The sequence below is a fragment of the Symsagittifera roscoffensis genome, chromosome 3 (genome assembly GCF_963678635.1).
Source record: "Symsagittifera roscoffensis chromosome 3, txSymRosc1.1, whole genome shotgun sequence".
Classification (NCBI taxonomy): domain Eukaryota; kingdom Metazoa; phylum Xenacoelomorpha; order Acoela; family Convolutidae; genus Symsagittifera; species Symsagittifera roscoffensis.
Window position 1 is genome coordinate 67461533 of NC_087064.1, and position 23008 is coordinate 67484540.

The window sequence follows — 23008 nt, forward strand, 5'->3', positions numbered from 1 at the left end:
GCTTCCTCTTGAAGAGGAAGAACTGTTTGAAACAGCTGAAGTTGACTCTGAAGTTGGGGATGACTTTAAGTTCAACTTCAATCTTCTTGATACAGAAGAACAGCAAAGTTCAACTGCAAACAAGGTAACATTGTTAATCATTAATCTCGAAAAATTCACAAATTTTTTCGAGCTTTTGAGAACGATAAAAAAATTGTAGGCCTGTGAACTGTAAAAAAATGAACTCCATTCTTCATTCAAGAAAAATTATTCTCACTAAACGTGCCAAAATCCAGTACTTTTGAACAAATTTTTTCGAGCTTTTGAGAACGATAAAAAAGTTGTAGGCATTGGCCTGTGATAAAAATTTGCAATGTTTTGTCATTTGACACTGGATTCCGGGGCTCATGGCTAAAGGTTTGAACATGAATTCCGAGATCAATTCCTTGCCTAGTTGACAGCATTCGAAAGTGCCATGGATTCCGGAGAGATATTCATTAGGCCCGGAATCCATGGCACTTTCGAATGCTGTCAACTATGCAAAAAATTGATCTCGGAATTCATGTTCAAACCTTTAGCCATAAGGCCCGGAATTCAGTGCCAAATGACAAAACATTGCCAATTTTTATCACAGGCCAATGCCTACAACTTTTTTATCGTTCTCAAAAGCTCGAAAAAATTTGTTCAAAAGTACAGGATTTTGGCACGTTTAGTGAAAATAATCATTATTTATGATAGAAATAGAAATATGATATTTCTTGAATGAAGAATGGAGTTAATTTTTTTAAATGAAGTCACAACGCTGGTTCTTTGGGTTTTTTCAAATGGGTTTGACTCACCCGGACAAACTACCCACTTACTTCCTTTTTTCAGCAAGCAAAACAGACTAGAGTGGATTCTAAGGCCGCTTCTATCTGGCCTTCTGTAAAGATAGTCTTGCCGAGAGACTCACGCATATTGCATTTGAGGCAACTGGAGAGCTTCAGGACTATCCAAGACTTACGAAGAGTGTTATCCTGCGTGAGTTTTCATTTTGTTCGTAAAAAATGAAAAGTGTTTCACACAGAAAAAAATTATGTTCACAGGTAAAAATCGCGAAATCGTTGGTAAGGACAGTTGAAGCGCGACATATCGAAAGTGCCCTTCAGGAAGCAGAGTTTTTGAACTCAGAATATGCTGTTTTTGTTCCTGACGCCTTTCGATTCAACGGCTTCACGTCAAAAGTGTCACAATCAGTCCTCGACAACCCAAACGTCGTGAAGCTTCTATTGGAAGGTTACAAAAAACCATTAACCCTCCGCTCGTACGACTCGAATTTCAGGGTTAGTACTACTAACACTTTAGTACGCTTTCTTTTCAAAGATTTGCCAACAAAGGTTGCCAGTATAAAATTTTTATCATGACCGTCATTCATTCATTCACTGAAAGTTGAGGTTGAAATGTCTCTGGATGATTTTCCGAAATTTTTTCAATTTAATTTCTAATTACTTACTAAGTTATAGTATTGAACCATTCCAGGAACAAACAAGGATAGTTGATGGAAAAGAGGTGGATCAGTTGTTCAGAAAAACACCTCCCATGTTTTACAACATTATTGACGCTGATGCCGCACATCAAAAAATCACACAATTTACACAACCGTCATTCCTATCGAGTACCTCGCTGGGACACATTCATTCAAAAAAATTGCCCGCAGCATATCGGCCCAATAAAGAGTCCAACTTCCTTCTCATTACTCAAGATGGCGCTGTGACAATGTTCCACCAAGATTTTTCCAGCACATCAGTCCTCTATATTCTACTGAAAGGATGTAAGACGTTCTTCTTGATAGCCCCGACGAGCATCAACCAGGATCTCTTCAACCAGTTCCTGCAGCAGTCCCGAAGGAAACTTTTCTTCGGTTCCCATGAAGGCTTGAATATGGGAGGGTGCCAAGCTATCACGCTGAAAGCGCGACAAGGTTTAATCATGCCAGCGAATATGATTCATATGGTGGAGACGACAGGCGTTTCTGTCGCCTATGGAGTTAACTTCATTTTCAAGAATCATCTTCGTCTGGCCGCTGATACCTTCAAGACAGAACGCGTTCAGAAAACAAAGTTCACTGAATGCTACCCTTCTTTCTCGTTCCTTGCGCTTACTCATATTGTGTCTCGAGTACAGTGAGTCGTTTAACATCTTTGAAAAATTAACATCATGTTAAAGAGTCAACTGTGAAAATCTGTGGTTGAAGTTTATAATAATGTAACCTCAAAATCAATAACTGGAATAATATGACAAAATCTATTTTTTTGAAATTTTTGATTTTGTTTACAGAGATGGATCCGACGCAAATGCCGATGAGCTCGCGGCAATTTTTGACGTGTTTCAAATTCTGAAAAAACACGTCTCATCGTTTGCACAACATGTTTCCCTAGTAAGAGACAACGTACGTACAAATTATGCTCAAGTTGAAATATTGAATATTTTTCACACAATTTTATTCATAACGTTTTGGTAAAACTTCTCTGAGTTTATGACAAAATTAATTTAATATTACTCAGTAATATTACTCATCAAGGCTTGATGTAACTTACATATATATTCAATGTATATCAAGTATATCAATATTATTATTATTATATCAATATATACTATATATAGTATACTATATTTATAGTATAAAGTTGAATATTTTTTTTGATGTCATCCAGTATTGTTTTCCAGGATAAATTACTTGCAACTGGAAACTCTTCGAACCTGGGTAACAACTTCTCTAAAGTTGAACTTTTGGAGAAGCGAATCGAACTCATGATGATGATGAGGCAACATGATTGTGTCCTAGTCAGTCCAGCCCCAAGTCCAAACAAAAAGTTAAAGGCAAATCCTTCAACCTGACACCCGTTTATGCCAACCACTGAATATTGCTCAAAAAAATCTTCTGCTCCCTAGCGACCGCATTCAACGTGTTATTTTTCTCTCGATTATTCGAACATGAAACAATAACATTCGATGTGGAGTCCACTTTCTTCCAAATTCTGTGTAAATACGCCTTTTCAACTCCTTCGCGGCGCGCAGTTATCACTGTGAGTGACCGTCAAAGTGACTTTATGATGATAATTTATAACTTACGTCATTGAATGACGTTATGATGATGATTATGATTATACTGTAATTTTTTTCAGTACTGCTTGTACTGACACTGTCAAAAAAACATAGCTTAAAGCTCTTACTATGAGCCTCATGAGAAACATTTCCAATTGAAGTGTTTGCAAACAATTTGTTTTCTTTTCATTTAATAGAGAGAAAAAGATGATTGCCAATTTTCGGATTTGAAAAAAGTTACATTGTCAACAAGGTTTGAAGTTTATGAAACTTTAATTGATCACATTCACGCGAAAACACTGGAACTTTGAACTAGTTGAACTAATAAAAATAATGGGGTTTTGACTGTTCTAAGTTGTGTGAAAAAAGAGTCCGGTAGTCTTCTTCACTTGCGTAGTGGCCTGTGCACGTTTGAACGTTGCATCGTAAGTTGAAACTTGTGAATTCACGGTGTTCTGTAATCCTTAAATACTTTATAAGTGTATCATGACCATTGTCTTTTTGTGCGGGCAATACATCCCACCTGCTACCCAACACAGAATCCCAAGATTTGTGGCAGCCTCGAATTCCTTCGGATATTGCTGCACTAAACTTGACCACTTCCTTTTGGGATTCTGTCGAAAAACCCATTATTTGTCTTGTTAGTTTGGTCACGGGTCCAAGATTGAAAGTGATGGAGTTTTTGTCCCTAGCCAGTCCAACAGCACGTTTCAAGGCGGAAAACACCGCAAACGATAAATTGATTGGATGTTCAATTGCATTGAAGTCACACGTTTCATGCTGAAATGTTACAAAATTAGTCACGTGCCAAAATCCTGTACTTTTGAATAAAAGTATTTGAGTTTTTGAAAACGATAAAAATTGTAGGCAATAGCCTGTGTTTTTACGTGCCAAAATCCTGTACTTTTGAACAAAGTATTTCAGTTTTTGAAAACGATAAAAAAATTGTAGGCATTAGCCTGTGATAAAAATTGGCAATGTTTTGTCATTTGACACTGGATTCCGGGCCTTATGGCTAAGGGTTTAAACATGAATTCCTAGTTCGTTTCTCAGTCGTAAGCATTGTTAAATTCCATGGAATCCGGGACGTGACAAATTCGGAATGTTTCAAATGAAAATTGTAGGCCTTAGCCTGTGATAAAAACTGGCAATGTTTTGTCATTTGACACTGGATTCCGGGCCTTATGGCTAAAGGTTTGAACATGAATTCCTAGTTCGTTTCTCAGTCGTAAGCAATGTTAAATTTTATGGAATCGGGGACAATAAAAATTCGGAATGTTTCATTAAAAAAACTTTACCTTGAGGTAGTCTTCACAAGCTAGCTGAACCAAGAGTGCAGGCATCCTTATAGAAATGTCCTCGTTATTTATGCATGTCAACTGTGCAAAGGCCTTTTTTGTCCTTCCTTCAAACTCCAAGCTGTCTACTCTGCAATTTTCCCCTCCATAGAAAGCAGTTGATCCAACCTGAGAAACAAAGAATTGAATTTTTATACAAATTATTTTGATCGGGCGCTGAGACATATATTCCTAACTTTATGACATCTAAAAAAATTGCGGCACACACTTCCAAAGCTTGTAATTATTTTGTTAACAAACCTTGAGGACACCGTTGGAACAAGGGACAAAGGTCAAAGGCACTATGTCTTCTGTGGCTTCGAGAAGTGTCAGCATGTCAATTTCTTTTTCGTCTTTTTTAGCTCTTTTTGTAGGATTACGTTGATGATCCTGAACCTCACATGGCTCCAAAACTAAAGTAGCCGTGTCACAAAAAGATGTCTGAAACAATTCAAGATTTCAAACAGATTATGAATGAAGTTAAAATATGTTTTTCAATTTCAGCTATTCAAAAAAACTTCTTTTGAAGTTGAACTTCTTTCCGAGTGATGTTTTGAAAGATGTTTTTCAAAGCGAATAAGTACCTCAGATGTAAGCGTATCTTCAAAGAGCCCTTGATTTCGAAGTTGATTGTATTTTACAACCAATATGTTAGCCTCTGGTTCTTCTCGGGGGTTTTCATCGTGCTCCGAGTCCAAAATTCTCAATGTACATTCACGTTTGAAAGGATCGTTGTACAGTACAACCCCTGTCATCAGAATGCATTTGTCAACGCAATCTGTTTCACAAGCAGCACAGAAAAACACATCTGTATTGCGAGTTAAGCATCTTGGGTTGAACAGAAGTGGATCTTTTTTGTTTCTTCTTTTAGCCCTATCTGGTTCTTCAACAACTTTGATTGTCTTTCTTATTTTCCAATGTTTCATCCTCCGATTGTCGCGAAGGTCTTCTGGAATTGTTATCTGTACGGGTGGACCCTTCCATTCAGTCCATTTGACACTCACACCCCAGTTACTAATGAAACCCAGTATTCTAGCGGCTTCCCAAATGTACGTCACTTCATCAAGAACTTGCACTTCTTCTTTTTCCTTGAACAATGATGGAAGCATCTTGTAGGAGCGATTTTATCTAAATGAATAATATTTAGTACAATCATTGTACTCATGATGAGTAATTGTCATGATGAGTATATTTTTTAACAACCAATTTAAACCTTTAGGTTTAACCGCATAAAACGACTATTGAAACGATCATTGAAGTTCAATTGGTGTTCAATTGGTACTCAAATTGGTTGTGATAATATACCATATTATACTATTTTATATTATTGCAGTAATTCAGCAATTAAGAGTAAATTATACACTGTATAATATAATATAGTATAATATGGCATATTATCACAACCAATTTGAGTACCAATTGAACACCAATTGAACTTCAATTATTGAAACATACTATTATAGTAAGTTGTTAGTAACACCCTCCGAGGGTGATTCATTCGATTCTGCAATCCTTTCTAGTCACTTCTCATTTCATTCCAAGTTTCGTTAACCTGAACTATGGACTCCGAACTTCCTGCTGTGAATACTGCGCAACTTGAAACTCCTGTTTTCCATAGAGATCATAATGAACCTCCATCTAGTCAACAGTCTGTTACTAACATATGTAGTACATCTCGGAGTTTCGACCAAAATTTTGCACAGCTCCCATCTGTGGAAATTCCTTTAGGAACCCCCATCCGACCTATGCCCTATGCTGAACCTTGTACAATTATTACAGATGTTAATCATAATAACAATACTTACCACACATTGGAGACTCCGCAGCAAGTATCTTCTCGAAGTGAAGGGTATTCAAACTTCATTAGCCCAATGCCAATGGTGTACCCACCACACTTTGATCCCGCGTTTTTTCATAGAAATCAAATTGCCAGCCAGCCCACTGATCATCATGATGATTACACTGCCAATGGAACAGAACTCAGTCGTTTTTTTTCTCAACCTTCAGAATCAACTCCTTCAAACCAGCATTCATCAACAACTTTGTCATGGGAAATACCTCTGTTCACGCCGCAGTCAGCGACTGCCACTCAGGCTGGCAGTTCAAGTACAGAGCCTCCGACTGATTCTTCATCTGAGAATATGGCAAAACGAGTTATTCCAACGAACAATGACTCGCAAACCGAGGTAAGATTCCTTTTGTTTTGAAACAAAAAGCATTTTTAATGCTCAAACCATGAAGAGTTGGAAACTTTCAGCTAATGTTTTTGTTCACTTTTGTAGTTCAACTAAAAGTTTTTGTTTTGAGTTTAGATAGCTGCAAAACTTGCACGCGTTCAACAACTTGAAGCTGCTTCGTCCAAAGACGACCAAAATGAAAATTGCGAGAGGCAAGAAATCGAAACACTTGTTAAAGAGCACTTGGATGTTTTCCAAGAATCGGGTTTTTTAACCCATAAACAACGTGTTTCGTTATTTCAACTTGTGACAGCCTTCTTATACTGTTATGTCGTGCCATCAATGCTAGAAGAAACCATAAGCTGCATGTCTGTTCATGCAGTTGCACAAGCGTTTGTGGCATTGTCAGATGAGGACGAAATTTGTATAACGGTTTCAATTGAACCAAGTGAAAGTGAGTCATCTTGAATTTCTTCCGTATAACTTTTTTTCAAAATTGTGAAACTGTTTGTTTAGTGTCTACTGAACGTTCGAATCACATTTTGCCGCGATGGCTCGTACAGGGTTTGAAACTTTATCACACTGAAGTTCGACCACATTTCTTACCTCAGAGTGTCCCGGATGAAAAGATTTCTTTCACCCGATCTTTCCCTGAGCAACCAATCCAAGTCAAAACAGAACTTTTTTTTGTGAACTCCAGTGGAAACACCAAGTTTCGTGTGAATAGAATTGCCGCCACAGTTTCTGACATGGTACGTTTCAACTTTTAACTTATAAGTCTGTGGAAGTTGAACTTCCTAATATGATTTGAACACAACGGGGAATTCGTTCTAGAAGGATCTGTTTAGATTTCTGCTCAAATGGAGCCTGCTAAGCGACCCAAGACATTGCTCGATCGTCAAGTGGCAAAATTCATGCCTTTGTCAAAAGATCCTGCATTTCAACTGGTGAAACACAAAACGCAGGAAATTCACAAGAAGGTACTACTTTGATTTTCCAAGAATTTTTTTAATTTAAAAAACGTTTCGACTCGGAAACTTTCGGAAAGTTTCGACTGTTTCAGCTGATTTGTACTTCACAGTTTTTTTATACAGTATCACAATTTATCAATTAGATGTATGAAACAATACGCTCACGTTTTTCCAGATTGTCAATCACACCTACAAAGATGTTGAAAAAGCTGTGCGATGTAGACAAGATCAACAAAGATACATTAGACAGACAATTAGAGCACAAGCTTTTGTGAAACAGTATCCAAACTTTGTTGTATCGGAGACGCGCGTGTCGGGTTTTTTCCAGCGAAACAAATGGGAAACTCATCACGACCTAAAGAAAGTCATGTCCCAAATCGCCATGCTGCAGAAAGAGAAAAGCAAGCGACAACAAAAGCCGCTTTCTGATTCCAGCGTTATTAGTTATAAAGGCACTGGAAACTTTCTTTCATTGGAAGCACAAACGCTTCTGGCCCACAGATGTGATACGCAAGAATGGGTTGGCATTTGTGATGTTGTTTTCCCTACCTTCGGAAGAGGTAATCTTGCGTTTCTTGAAAACGTTGACGACAAGTTTCCAAAACTTTCAAAAGTTTCTTTTTCAAAAAAATTTCTTTTGTGATTCAAACGTTATAGTTTAAAGTTTTAAAAAGTCATAAAGTTTTCAACCAATACAGTTTTTTGAATTCCATTCAAAAATGCCATGTAACAGTGTTAAATAATATAGAGTAAACTTTAAATGTTGAACATTTTCTGATTCAGGCGTTGTCAGCACACAGGCCTTCCAGAAGGATGATATTATCATGGACTACCATGGGGTTGCCGTGACAGATAAAACATATCAAGATTTGATAAGGAACCGTTCTGTTCCGACTGAATTTGTGCTGGAAATTGGCGCGCCTGTGAAGCGTTTCATCGATGCTTCTTCAGAAGTGTGTGTTGAGCATCCAACCAACCGCTGTCTTGGTCGACTGGCTAATCACAGCACGCTAAACTCCAAGAAGAATTTGGATGCGAATATGAAGATCATAGAAGTTGTTCTTAATGCCTTCGATCCGCCAAAACGATTAGCTGTATTCAAAGCCCGAAGAAACATTGAGCCTTTCGAACAACTACGATACGATTATGGCGATAAAGTTGCTCGATACATGTTCAACATGTGAAGTTCACAAGCTCAGCTTTTTTACCTTAGAAACTTTTCAAGTTGTGTTACACTCATTCAATGGAAGTTCCATATATTTTATGTTCTTTATACTGTATGTTACATACGTGTAGTTACTACTAGTAGTAGTTCAAACATTTGCACCCACAACTTTTTTCATCGAAGTACATGTACAGTATTTCGGCACGCTCGTTAACTAAGTTTGATCAAACGATTGTACCCACAACTTTTTTCATCGGAATACAGTATTTTAGCACGTATGTTAATAGTTGCAATTATAATAACTTGTAGGACAAACTAAACAAAAAAGAAAATAAAATTGCTTAAAAACTGTAAACTTCTGCCAGATTAATTCAAAAATATAAACAAAATAAAATTGCTTAAAAACTGTAAACTTCTGCCAGATTAATTCAAAAATATAAAAATTTTGGATTCCGTGCCATTTTTCTCACTGGATTCCAGCGTCATGGATTCCATGGTTATACTGTATTGAATTTATCAACTATTTGTTTAGCAACTATTTGTTTAGTGGTTGAGTAAAAATGGCTCGGATTCCGGGACCATGTCCTGGATTCCGAATTCAAGTAATTGTTCGCTATACCATGGATTCCGGGATTTTGCCAATTTTCGGTGGTTTAATTGATTGTCCCGGATTCCGGGATTTTGCGTATATGCCTGTTCGTGCCGCCATGCGAGTATTTGAACGCGGAATCCATGGCATGTGCATGTTATATCATTTGAATTCGGAATCCATGTACACTAATAGTCAAATCTGACTATTGAAATAACACGGATTTCGACGTAATGTCACTAATACTTTTCTTTTTTATTCAATTTTTCATTTAGTTGTTTCTCATCTGAACCGAATTTTTTTACGAACAAAATCGAATTTTTGAACAAAATATCAAAAACTTTCAAAATTTTTTTTGACTGCGACCGTTTTTGTTTCGACTTTCAATAAAGCGCGGAAAACTTATGCTAAAAGTAGTTTTTCATTTAGTCAATTTCAGTCTTTCCAGCTAAAAAGTTATGTTAATTTTCTGTTTAGCAATTTGAAAAATACTTGCTTGTTGTTTGGAGCACAAATATGAAAAAAACTTCAGCTGTGATTAATTTCTATAGCACACAATTGGATTAAACGTGGAATTGAACTGAAGCAAGCAACTTTGTCTTTTTCATTTGTTACCATTTACAAAACGTTTATTCCTTTGGAAAAAAATATCATTCATATAGCGTTTGGGAGGGTGATTCTGAGAAAGGAATATTTAAAAAAAATATCAAGTTTTTTCATTTTCAAATATTTTGTAAATATTCTTTTTAAACTAAAAATTTTGATCGACAATAAAGGGCTGTCAAAACATTCAAGGACTATTAGGACTTATATATTACATAAACAGTTGTGAGTAAGTCTGATTTTTTGAAATTTTTTGGGTCATAAACTACATCAGATCAATTAAACCGGAGTCGTAACATTCAAAGCTATGATCTGATAAAAACAGCCTTGTTTTGTTTGCCTGCAAAATTTAGACACAGAGCTGAATATTTTACAGTGTTAAACCATTTCGATCCAAATTCAAATTGTGGGTTCAAGGGTCGTAACCTGGGTTTGGGAGGATTTTAACATGAGCATGGTTTCTGTTTAACAGCCTATTTCTTCTTTTTTGTGCGTTTTGACATGTTTTGTTTTCAGGAAACAATCTTGTGTTTCTTTAAGGGGCAGGAGAACGTTTTTTGATTTTTGTTCGAAATTTCTTTGTCGAAATTGACTCTTCAAAAATTCTTACGGGCTGGTCGATCGAAAATGAATGACGTAAAATATTTAAAAAAGGGGAGCCCTTTGAGTGGCAGGGGGCGGGGGAAGGGGGTTTCGCCTTACGTGTAAAAAGTAGTTCCTCTACTTCATGTAATAGTTCTTTTAGTTTTTTTTAGTGATTTTGCTATTTTTTTAAAAAAGTTTCCGCACTTAAGGTGAGAATATATTTTTTATATTTTTCCTTTTTGTTCTGATTATTTGCAGTAGCGGATTTAGTGGGGAGGCGACCCCCTTCTCCTCATGGATTTGACCACCTGCCGACCCAAAGGGTCCCCCTTTGCACTATTTTGAGACATCTGTTTTTGGCTGACTCACCCTAAAACTTTTTTAAGGCGCCAAAATATAATTATTTTGAGAGAAGAACGCCTTCCTCCCCACCTCACACGAGCATCAACTTTATGGTATAACGAGTGGTTTTACAAGGTTAACAATAGAGACCAAAATGTTTGTCATAGCCTACTTAGTCCATATGCAACGTGAACAAAAATTATTCTTGTAAAATTTTGCAGGTGGGTTGGGGAAGAGCCGGAAGCATCATGTTTAGGTACATCTTCATCTGCCACAACCACCTCTATGCCCGCTTCTGGGGGGTGAAGGGGACCATTCTGTCCCTCGTGCTCATCTGGGTGGCAGTGTTCTTGATAGACCTGATCAACTACGACTTCGTGGGTGTCGGAGACCACGTGTTTAAGGCAAGCAAGAGAGATGGCCAAAATCACACAGCAGACACGGCTCTTTTCTATTTAACTTTGGCATTGTGACTAATTATAGTAGTAGGTGTTGCGGCTGAAGTGGGGGGATGCAAGGGAGACCCCATGTGTTAACATTCGTTATAGATTTCCGGTCTCCCATAATATGTTTTAACATTGGGTAGAGGGTGGAGAATCTACAGTGTATCAAGATAGTGGAATGAAATGGTAAGATTTCAGGGTTTATGTAATGGTAAGAGAATGGTATGAAAAATGGTATTTTTTTGGTTTATGTTTGTAAATCTCAAGTTCTTTAGCAAAAATCTCGGCGCGCGTTATCTAATTGATAAATATCAATAGTCTATTACGATTAGATTGTAGAATGAAGGTATTATATGATGTTTTTTGGCTCAAGCTAAGTCAATGCTTAGAGTTTTTGCTCAAAAATTGAGATTTTCAATCAAAAAGTTGATTTTTTTTCTAAACACCTTCAAAATACGATAATATTCGATCTAATTCAAGCTATGACTTGTTGTATATGATATTCCTATGCGCAACCTAGCTGAAACCTGCTGAAACTTCGGAAAAAAATTAAAAAGAGAGTGTATAAATCACTGCATCGTATAGTAAATTAACTGCAATAAGTTACACTTACAGATAAAAAAATAATAAAATACATATTTACATAAAATTATTTATAAAATTCAAAACATGCACACCATGAATATTATTCAAATTTCTCTTATAGAATTTGAAAAAAAAAGAAAAGTTGAAGAAATTGCGTTGAATCCAGTTTTTTGTAGTTTTCTGGGAATCATCCGCCAATATTTTTTAATAGAGAAGAATAAATTGATAATTTTGCACCCAAAGATAGCAAAGTAGTAAGTTTTGTGATCCTTGAGCAATTATGATCCAGTGTTTTCCTCAATCATTGATGATCAGCAAAGATGATGGAGTTGAGTTGATGATTGGAAAAGAGTGTTTGAATAGTTGAGGTTCTTTATCAGATGGGTAAGATCCCATGTACTTAAACCTGAGCTCGGAATTTCTTTGAAAAACCTGTACCAGTAAAAAATTCTCCATTTTTCACTCGTTAGCTGATTTACATCTAAAAAAAGTAATGGATCGTTTGATAGTATAAAATAGAAGATAAAATAAAAGATAAGAAAGTGAGATGGATTACATGCATTTAGGTACTTAATCAATAAAGTCCCATACACAGGTCTCTTTACAGTCTAATTTGTAGCAATTTCTCAGGTTTTTAAGTATGCACCATTTTTTGTCTACTTTTGCAGGAGATTTAGGTCTGAAGAACAACAAAATAGATTGAGCGAAGGGAATGACAATGACAAGTTTCAGAAAATTACAAGTTTTTTTATAGGAAACTGAAAACTCAAAAAAAATTAAGATTTTTAGCCACTGTTACGATTTTGTCAATTTGAACATTTGATTGCCTTTCTCCCAAGACTATCACTTCCGTTACTTGCACTTGCTCCAAGAGAAATTGGAAAAATATTTCTAGTCTTAAGCTTTTTTCACTAAGATCTGGATGATGCAACTGTTCAGCTGCATCCTGACGTGAAGCCAAGCAAAAACTAGAAAATAGTGACTTTGAAAACTTTCCATAGGAAGAGCTGGGATAATTTTCGTGAAACTGCCTTGCTTTCATTGTTTTAACAAAGGGGTGACAAGAAGAACTTGTGTCTAAGGAAACAATTGCGCATCAATGCAATTGCGAATCATTATAAGCTCTCTCAAAAGAAATTGTTGATAGTAAAAAAGATTTTCATGAAAAAATCCGTTAACAGCTGAATTTGTATTTACTGCAACTGTTTTTCTTTTCATTGGAGCGCTATCAGTTATATTGTCATGTATAATTTAGTTTTGTCGAGATCGATTGATAAAAGTTCTTGCTAAAGTTTCCATTTAGTTGTAATGAGCAGGTTCTCTTTCTAGATTCCATTGCAAGTATTGACCATTAGCAGGTTCAGCTACTAATGTTCTTCTAGTAAACAATGAACAGTCACCAATATTCAGACTAACCTTTGGATTTTCAGACAGCATGTAAATCTAGACCTAGCACGAATTACTTTAATTTGAACTTTGGTATTTGGTGGATTTATTTTTTTGCAAATAAACAAATCAAGGGCGAGCTTCGCATAGAGTGAAATAATATCCCTGTTTCTAACGAATTTGCGCATCAATGCAATTGCGAATCATTATAAGCTCTCTCAAAAGAAATTGTTGATAGTAAAAAAGATTTTCATGAAAAAATCCGGTAACAGCTGAATTTGTATTTACTGCAACTGTTTTTCTTTTCATTGGAGCGTTATCAATTATATTGTCATGTATAATTTGGTTTTGTCGAGATCGATTGATAAAAGTTCTTGCTAGAGTTTCCATTTAGTTGTAATGAGCAGGTTCTCTTTCTAGATTCCATTGCAAATATTGATCATTAGCAGGTTCAGCTACTAATGTTCTTCTAGTAAACAATGAACAGTCAACAATATTCAGACTAACCTTTGGATTTTCAGACAGCATGTAAATCTAGACCTAGCACGAATTACTTTAATTTGAACTTTGGTATTTGGTGGTATTATTTTTTTTTTGCAAATAAACAAATCAAGGGCGAGCTTCGCATATAGTGAAATAATATCCCTGTTTCTAACGAATTTGCGCATCAATGCAATTATTGCGAATCATTATAAGCTCTCTCAAAAGAAATTGTTGATAGTAAAAAAGATTTTCATGAAAAAATCCGGTAACAGCTGAGTTTGTATTTACTGCAACTGTTTTTTTTTTCATTGGAGCGTTATCAATTATATTGTCATGTATAATTTGGTTTTGTCGAGATCGATTGATAAAAGTTCTTGCTAAAGTTTCCATTTAGTTGTAATGAGCAGGTTCTCTTTCTAGATTCCATTGCAAGTATTGATCATTAGCAGGTTCAGCTACTAATGTTCTTCTAGTAAACAATGAACAGTCACCAATATTCAGACTAACCTTTGGATTTTCAGACAGCATGTAAATCTAGACCTAGCACGAATTACTTTAATTTGAACTTTGGTATTTGGTGGATTTATTTTTTTGCAAATAAACAAATCAAGGGCGAGCTTCGCATAGAGTGAAATAATATCCCTGTTTCTAACGAATTTGCTCTATCAGTGAACGGATGCACATCAAGTGCTTCAGGATGTCCTTCAAAACTAAGCAAGTATAGGCAAGCAAGTGAGCTCTAGGCAAGCAAGTATTCCTTTATAGCTCACTGCCGACGAAATTTAATCGGTGTTGGGGCTTTATGACGCTATAATCCATTGGCGTTGTAAACCATTGTATTATTAAAATAAACTACAAAGAGACTTGAGAATTTTGCACAATGTTACTTAAGATATGTAGGGTTTTGGTTCCTCATCTGAAACAACTTCTGATTTTACTTTGAGTTCTGACTTTTTTTTAAAAAAGCTTCAAACAACCTTTCCTTGAAAAATTGAAGCTTTAAAGTAAAATGGGTATCATGCATATCCAAGTAGAGTGTACAATCGAATTCCAAATCAAATTTAGTATTGCTTTCATCTAGAGAAGTACTGGGGAGAATTACTTCTTGCGCGTAAGTTGAAATAATTGTTTTCAAAACGTGGACTCCTCAAAAATCACCAGGAAAACTTTTGTTGAAGCCCCGAACCGAAAATGGAAACTTTGAAATAAACTCAATTGATATTGTTAAAATTGTCTTTGCGAGTGCGACTGTTTTTTGACCTACTTTTCAAAAAAAGTTATCTGATCTTGCTCGTTCTATGTTTGGATTTTTTCCAACTCCCAAATGTTTCCAGATTGTTTTTTTTCTCACATCTTTTGCAATTTTTTTGAATTTTTTTGCGTCCACTATCAATCGCCCCAATCTCTGGAGTGGCGATTTCAAATAAACTTGCTCCATTTTTTATTGATTTTTTTGTGGAATTCTCCCAAGCGTTTGGGCAAGAGCACCAAAACCTCTTCAACGCTGTCTTGCATGACCTTGAAAATAGGAAATTAACCTCAAATTCTAGCAACCCTTTTGATATGATTCAAAAATTTTTATTCTAAAATTTTTATTCGAAACCTTGCGACAAGAGAACAATTTGTGTAATTCCTTCGGATACACAAGGATTGTTTTCACCTGTAGTATCTCATAGTTCAATCTTGATGCTTTGGAAAGAGTTTTCTAGGGTTTTTAACCTGTAAAATTGTAAAGGATTTATAAATCCCATTTTTTTGGAGGTGAATGGATTACAACGCATTAAAGTTGCTTTTATATCACCGACTATGTTCAATTCTATAATATCACTATATATCATCGGATAATCTTTTTTTATAATGTTGTAAGAATACTGAGGAAGATGCGGTCGTTTTCCACTTATTATTATCTCGGTTTGATTTTTCTCTAAGTTACAACCAATACTGTGACTATAATTAGAATTTTGGGTTATTAACACAGATTGATCCTCAGGTAAATGAACGGCTCTCTTTTGTGTAATTTTATCTCCTGATACATATATTCCGTTATATCCAAATGCTTGGGCACCTAGACAATCTCGAGTTTTTTTCTTCATGGCTACAACTAGATCAACAATACTTGAATACAATCATGGTTCAATGATGCTTTTCTCCTCAGAACTTTATCTCCCGTATATGAGCTTTCCCTCAGTAACATTTTGTTTCAAGTAAGGTTAAGATATTTATGACATAGCAACCTCCCATTCTCCTATAAGTTGTTCTTGTTCCGGTAAGAAATGTGTAAAAGAACAAAGACTATTACTTCGATAACAATTTAAAAACGCAATAGAAATTAGCTCAAAAATAAAAGAATCCAAGTCTACTGATCAATAGATATGCTATTTAAAAATTGATTTATCTTGAACCTGAGCTCTTTTTCAAAAATTCCTCATTCTCAGAACGGAATGTCGTTTTTTGAAATTCTCGTTCTATCCTAAATTTTCAATTTTGATTTCTCATATGTCATGAAAAAATCATTATGTCAATAAGAAGACATTTTTATTTCACATCTCACAGAGGGTTTCCATTCATGAAAAAGTCATCATTTCCACATTCCTCGGAGAGTTTTCAGAGAACCATATTTTGCCACAGATTGCTGTAGAAACAAGTTTTTGCAAATTGGGATTAATTTTTTCAGCATGATCTTCAAGTTATTTGTATATTATAAGTTCTAAAGAATGAATTGTTCTCTCTGCAAACGCAGCTCGTGTTTCACTCATTGTTGAAAAATTTCAATGTCTTTCACCTTGCTATTTTTTTTGAAAGTTCCCTCAATTTTCTGTTCATATATCAACTCAAAGTTTTTCAAGAGTGCTTTTTCGGGAAACCGTTTTTTGAAAGCTTGCAAAGTGTCTGTGGCATACTTTTGTTTTTATAGTTTGAACTCTAACAATTCTCGAAAAAATATCTGCAACAACTAATAAAAACCTAACTCCATTGTTTTTAATAGATTGCTTTTCTACAAAAGCCATGTCCATGCACCAGATTTCATTCATTTATTTGGAAAAAGCTTGAAATTTTCCGAAACTTCTTATTGGTGAACCAAATTTTGTATTAGATGTCTTTGTTTATAAAAAAACTGTTCTCCTTTCTTTTTTGATAAACGCTCGCTTTACTCAAGTGTTGAACAGGCCCGTACGCAGCTCTACCCCTAGAATATCATTTTTTCAGAGTTTTTTCTGTGGAATTCTTGCATTCTTGTTGATAACAAGTTTAGGTGGAATTTGTGGTTGGTTTGAAAATGGTTGGTAAATATCTGGAAAATCGGTACTTTCCGCTTTATTGCACACAGAAAGCCTACAATAAATTATTTCGGTCTCAGTTATTTATTATGATTTTGTCTGACTGACTCAATCTTATTTTAGAAGAACTCAAAAATAAATGAAAAAGATGCTCTTCCTTGCTGATTTCAAACTTGCGCTTACAACACTGTAAATACAATCAAAATCGTTTGGCGCAACCTCCTCTTTTACTGATCCATACTAAACCAATTATTTAATGTTAAGAGTAGTGATAAGAGAACTTAGTTTGATGAACTGCTCGCTTTACTCAAGTGTTGAATAGTTCCCTTTTTATGCACTGAAAACCTTCTTCGTGTGATTTATGTTAACTCTTTTCGATTTTTACTACGTCTTCTTTTCGGAGATCCTGTAGCTCCCCTCGTTGCAAATGTAATAGGCATTGGCTAACGAACTGAATGAAGCTTTTTTGGGCAATGTATGATGAATTGTTTTTGAAGTTTTTGGGGAAAAATTGAAATATTAGGAGTAAAGAGACGTAGTTTATGCTCATCGTCCGAGCTGTTGGAAGTGAAACATTGCTCGTGCAATATCTTGGCGACTAAACTGTTTTTGGAGTTAAATCAATGAGTAAAGGACAATGAGGAATAAAAGTTGCTTCTTGATATCAATCTTCTGATTGAGATCCTAGAACTGGTAACTGACTTATTGTATTAATTCGTACGAGACTATGTGCGTATTTTGTTATTCCACACATCTTCCCAATTTGCTGTGATGAAACAATTTGTGCTTAATGTATAATGTCTTCAGTCCCCTGTGTCTTCCGGTAGTAGCAATTTTTACAAAATGTTCAGGAGTAGAAAATTCATCACGAGTCATCAAATAAACCAAGTATTAGAACTTTTAGAAAGGTTTTTAATAAGTTCAAAGTCAACTCCTTGGACAAATTCGAGGTTTTTTTTGCATTTGTCCATAAAAAGGTTGATAATGTTGATAAAGTTAAATTTTTTCAAATATGGGTTAAAATGTACTTAGTTTAAAAACAAAGATAAAAATCAGATGTTGTTTTCCAGTTCCATTTGATCAACTAGATAAATAAAAAAAATCATTTCTTAGTGAAAAACATTTTATTCATAGTTTTGGAGAATATAACATGTAACCGACTGTGCTGGTTAAAATTGCTACCCAAACTGATGTTTCTTCACATGTAGTGGATAACATTATTCAAACAATTGCACAAACTATGACAAAAATTGGAACAAAAAAATTAAAAATTACACGTACGTCCAGAAACCTTACTTGATTTTTGTTCAAGACTCTCTTCGTCAAAAACAAAAATTACCCAAATTTCAAAAAATTGTCACATTCATCTCCCGTCTTAAGTTTGAATTGAAAAAACTGATAATGATTAGAAATAATTTTTTTTTTAAATAAGATAATATAAAATGATCAATATGATTTACAATTTGTTTTTAAAACATCGAGTCTATGTTTGTATGCAAAAGCTTTTTATTCTGCATAGTCAAGAGATTTTGTATGACAAAATGAGTAGTTGCTACACCTCCAATCATACTCTTTATCTCAGAAAAATACATATAAAATGATCAATATGATTTACAATTTGTTTTTAAAACATCGAGTCTATGTTTGTATGCAAAAGCTTTTTATTCTGCATAGTCAAGAGATTTTGTATGAGAAAATGAGTAGTTGCTACACCTCCAATCATACTCTTTATCTCAGAAAAATACATTCTAAATTCGTGAGCTTTCGTATTAATCCAAGTTGGTAACCCTTGTTTTCAAACTTTCCGACAGATTTTCATATTTTCAAAACTTTTTGCAAAAAACTCCGTTTCTGGAGGTTTAGTTTTTCAGTCTATTTTAAGTTCAACTTACTTTTCATTACAACCAATTGCTTCAACTGATTACATGAAGATGCTTTATACGACAAACAGATTGAGATGTTGCTTTGATTTTTTTTGGGAGGAGGAGAGGAACATCCCACACTTTGATCTTTTTTATAAACTCCTAAATCTTTCAGTTTAGTTCTCAATATACTCAATATTTAAAACAACCAGACTCATGATGTTAACTGCTTTCACTGAAGTTTTTGGTTAATTTGACTCACAACCGAAAAAAGCATATACTGCTGAAGGAATAGAATTGATAAAGAAATAGAAAAGCAATTCAATCACGTGACCAAGAAAACAAGAACTTAGAAATGAAGGTACCACATAACGCAAACCAGGTTCTTTTATGCGCATTAGGTTTCGCAGAACTAGCTGCATCGTATTGAATAGCATGAATTCTAAAGGTTTTCGGAGTTTCCGTGTCCAGTTAGAACTTTAAAAAGATTTTTTTGGTCCATTTATTTCGAACTTTTGTTCAGGTCCAAAACAATACAATCACAAAAATGCAGTCTTTTTTCTTTATGTATTTGATGAAATTTCATACCTAATGAAATCAAAAACTCTGAGAACTTTCATCAATTTGTGAACGTTCATTTGCTTCACTGCGTTCGTGAAAAACGATACAAATTTTTTTGAATAACTCTACATAAAACAAAACCGAGGGGGTAAAAGCAACCCGTTTACCAGACTGTTTTTTCCTGAGTTGTCTTTTCGGCTAATTTTCCGAAAGCATTTTTTCCTACAATATTGTAAAAGATCAATTTTTGATATCTGAATGTTAATTTTTAAACAATTTTGTCTTCCATTATGCAAAGTCCACTCAAACTGCAAAAATTGTGACTCTGCATCCAAATCTTGCAACTTTGGTAAATTTTGAGATTCACAATCAGTTAGCATTAATTTCTGCAAGTTTTCTTGTGGGACGATATGGAAAACTCCCAAATTAAATAGAACCATAAGATAAGATTTCTGAAAAAAACCAACACATACTGCTCAGCTCAAAGAAAGTTCAAAAACTGATTCAAAAATCTGAATATTTGAATTACATGACTATGATACAATCCCTCGACAAAGTTTTTGAACATTGCATTTCTTAACAGGCATAAAATCTACCAAGACTTGGGCGAGTTCTTTGAAGTATAGCTCCTTGAAGTATAGTTGGCATAGGCAACTTGCCTCAAGACTTTTTTCTCCTTTGCAGTGAAGAGTCGAATCTGAATGTATGGTGGCGTGTTCACACTTTACTTCTTGGTTGTGACACAGAGCGTCCTCTTGTTGAATGTTGCTATGTGGTACACCGCATGGCATTTAGCAAGTTCCTGCTCCATAGTTGAGTATTTGACAGAGTAGGGTTCCAGTATAGGGGCGAGGGCGAATCCAGGGTTTTCAGCATCGTGAACAACCTTATTCCGTAATGCTGATATCCCTTCGCCTTGTTTTTCACCAAGATAGACTGGTTGGGATTTTTCTAAAGGTCCCATTTTTTTTTAGCAATTGGAAGTAAGGTTGAAGAAAAACCTTCCGATGTAGTGTTTTTGGGACCAAAAAAATCTCCTAGTTCTTTTTTGATTTTTAGAATTTCAATAATGTTGGGAAGGATATTATTTCGTGAGTACATTTTTGATTGAAGACTCAGACCAAACTGATCAGTAGTCGAGATTTGAACATAATGATATTTAGAAAATAATATAGAAAAGGATGTGTCGAGGATGTGTACATTCCAATAAGATATTTTTACCCTCTTTGGAATAATGAGTAGGTGATGGTCCAACTATGGGCATTGCAGAGGTGCTAGAACTACTATATAAGCAATTCATTGTAGATATAAATCATTTTTAACAATTAATCGGTGATGGCATCTGCTATGTGTCAGGCATATCCCACTTTTTATTCGAATTACTATGCAAAAGTTCATTGTGAAAAATCCATTGTTATTGAAGACTTCTGTGATTCTAGCTTTCATCATTCTGCTCAGTGGATTGTTGCAAGTTCCACTTAGTTCTATTCGGATTATCGAACTATCAAATTTTGCGAACATTAGATAAATATCTTTTCACTTACCAAATTGTGGACTGTTTTTATAATTTATACAAATACAATTTTTCTTCTATTATTGTTTCATCAGGAGGTGAAGTTGTCAATCAGTGAAATCAAGCAGTCAAGCACAGTGTGAATAATAGAGAATTGCAAAAATTACCCAACGTTGCAATGAAACGCCTGTTGCGAAAAAAACTCAAAAGATATAATCTCAGCTCTGTCCAGAAGCTTTTCTCTATCCAGACTGTCAAACAACTTTCTTGAATGGGTTCAAAAAGATCAAAAATTAAAGTATGAGTCTCTCATTTTGTTGGTTTTTCCTTGAGATTTTTGGTTCTGTAAGCAAAGAGCGTGTCAAAATTTCTATTAATTATTGATCTTGTCCAAATTAGTTTATTTAAACTTCAAAGCTTTTTCGACGAATAATTTTGTGTAATTTTTGAAACGCGTGCAAAAGTTCGCTCAGAATTTGTTGCATGATGTAAATTTTGACGTGATTTTTTCATTAAAAACGCATAATCTATTAATCATTTTACAAATTAAAAAATTGTGTTGTTTTTTTCCAACAAGTGTGCAACAATTTTTGTGTATTTTTGTAGGATGTCAGTTTTTTTTTGTGGATTTCGAAAAAAATTGCGCAAAACCTAACTTGTTTTTTTTTGCTAGTGCAAAGAACTCAAAATTTTGTTATAAAAAACTTGTTAAATTATTGCTAACAAAGTTTTGATATTGATGACTTTGAGTGCACTTCCCTCATTGATGATTTTTTATTGATGATTTGTGGTTCTGTAAACAGTGAGCGTGTAAACTTTTCTTTTAATGAGTGATCTTGTCAAGGTTAGTTTATTTGAATTTCAAAACTTTTTCAACGAATATTTTTATGTAATTTTTGAAACGGGTGCAAAACGCCTGATAAACTTTAATTTTCAACTGTGCAAGAAAAACTTGTTACATTTTTTTTGCGCAAAATTTTTTGAAATTTTGATGCCACTTGTTTTTGGTTTTTCAAGATGTGTGCTAAATTAAAAACACTGTGAAAAAATTGGCTCGATGCAAAAAAAATCTGCCTAATTTATAGCTCGTATGCAAGAACTATAATGATTTTTTTATCATGCGTGCAAGCAATGGTGTGAAATTTTTTACAAGATCTTAAAACTGTTGTAGTTTATTCAGCACGTTTTCAAAAAAGTGTTGTAAATTGCAAAATTAGTTTGATTTTTAATCCGTGTGCAAAACTTTTCGTCAAATTTTTCATGACAGTCTCTATCTCTTCAACTATTTCTTAGATTTGTTTGCTCCTATCTCTTGAAATTAGATGAAAAAAAATTAAATTACAATGCACAAGAGATCAATCAGTTTATTTACAAATCAAAAAACTGCCGAGCTGCTGAGTTATCAAAATTATGCAAGTTCCCAAAGGAGCGCAATGCTGCTCTTTCCTCCATCGCCGGTGGTTCAATCGGCGATTCGCTGACTGGAATCCATGGTTCAAAGAACACCTCATCCTTACTGATTTTAATTGAGTTCTCCGCAGATCCTTTTTCTTCCCATGGGAAAAAAAATCGTTCAAGGTTTAGCCACATATCTGGAGTCAGAAACCTCAGGGTAATCCATCCCAACTTGTTCTGCATACCTCGAATTCATTCCCATCGTTCCAAGCAGTTTTTTGATGATGAAAACCTGCATATGGTGATGTTCACTGAAGTCTATTTTCATGATTTCAACTTTGTGCTACTTCTGAAGAGTGACATTCATTTGAGTCAAGAAAATTCGAGAGACTGACTCGAGCACCTTGATTATCATCGTTTCTGATAAAAACACGACCAAGTTTCTAAGGTTGTTATTCTGAAGCGAGAAGATCTTACTGAGAAATAAGTTGAAGTTACTGAGTAAAAACAACTTGACTGATTTAAAACTAGGAGAGGAGCTAGTTGACGCTAGTTGACGTTGGTTAATTTGAAACTGAAATGATTTCTATCAAATTTTTAGTGGTACCTTCACTCAAATGCGTGGATTAACCAATCAGAATAGATTTCCCGTACATGGACAGTAAGCGTA

General features: G+C 34.9%; 1 protein-coding gene across 1 annotated transcript in view; it reads left to right on the forward strand.

The window, feature by feature from the left end:
• LOC134842947 (melatonin receptor type 1B-B-like) overlaps window positions 1-23008 on the forward strand; it is a 38269-nt gene that overhangs the window by 5662 nt on the left and 9599 nt on the right. The window contains exon 2 of the mRNA XM_063859482.1: window positions 11089-11236. Coding sequence (XP_063715552.1) covers window positions 11089-11236 — 148 coding nt within the window. The remainder of the gene's footprint in view (window positions 1-11088; window positions 11237-23008) is intronic.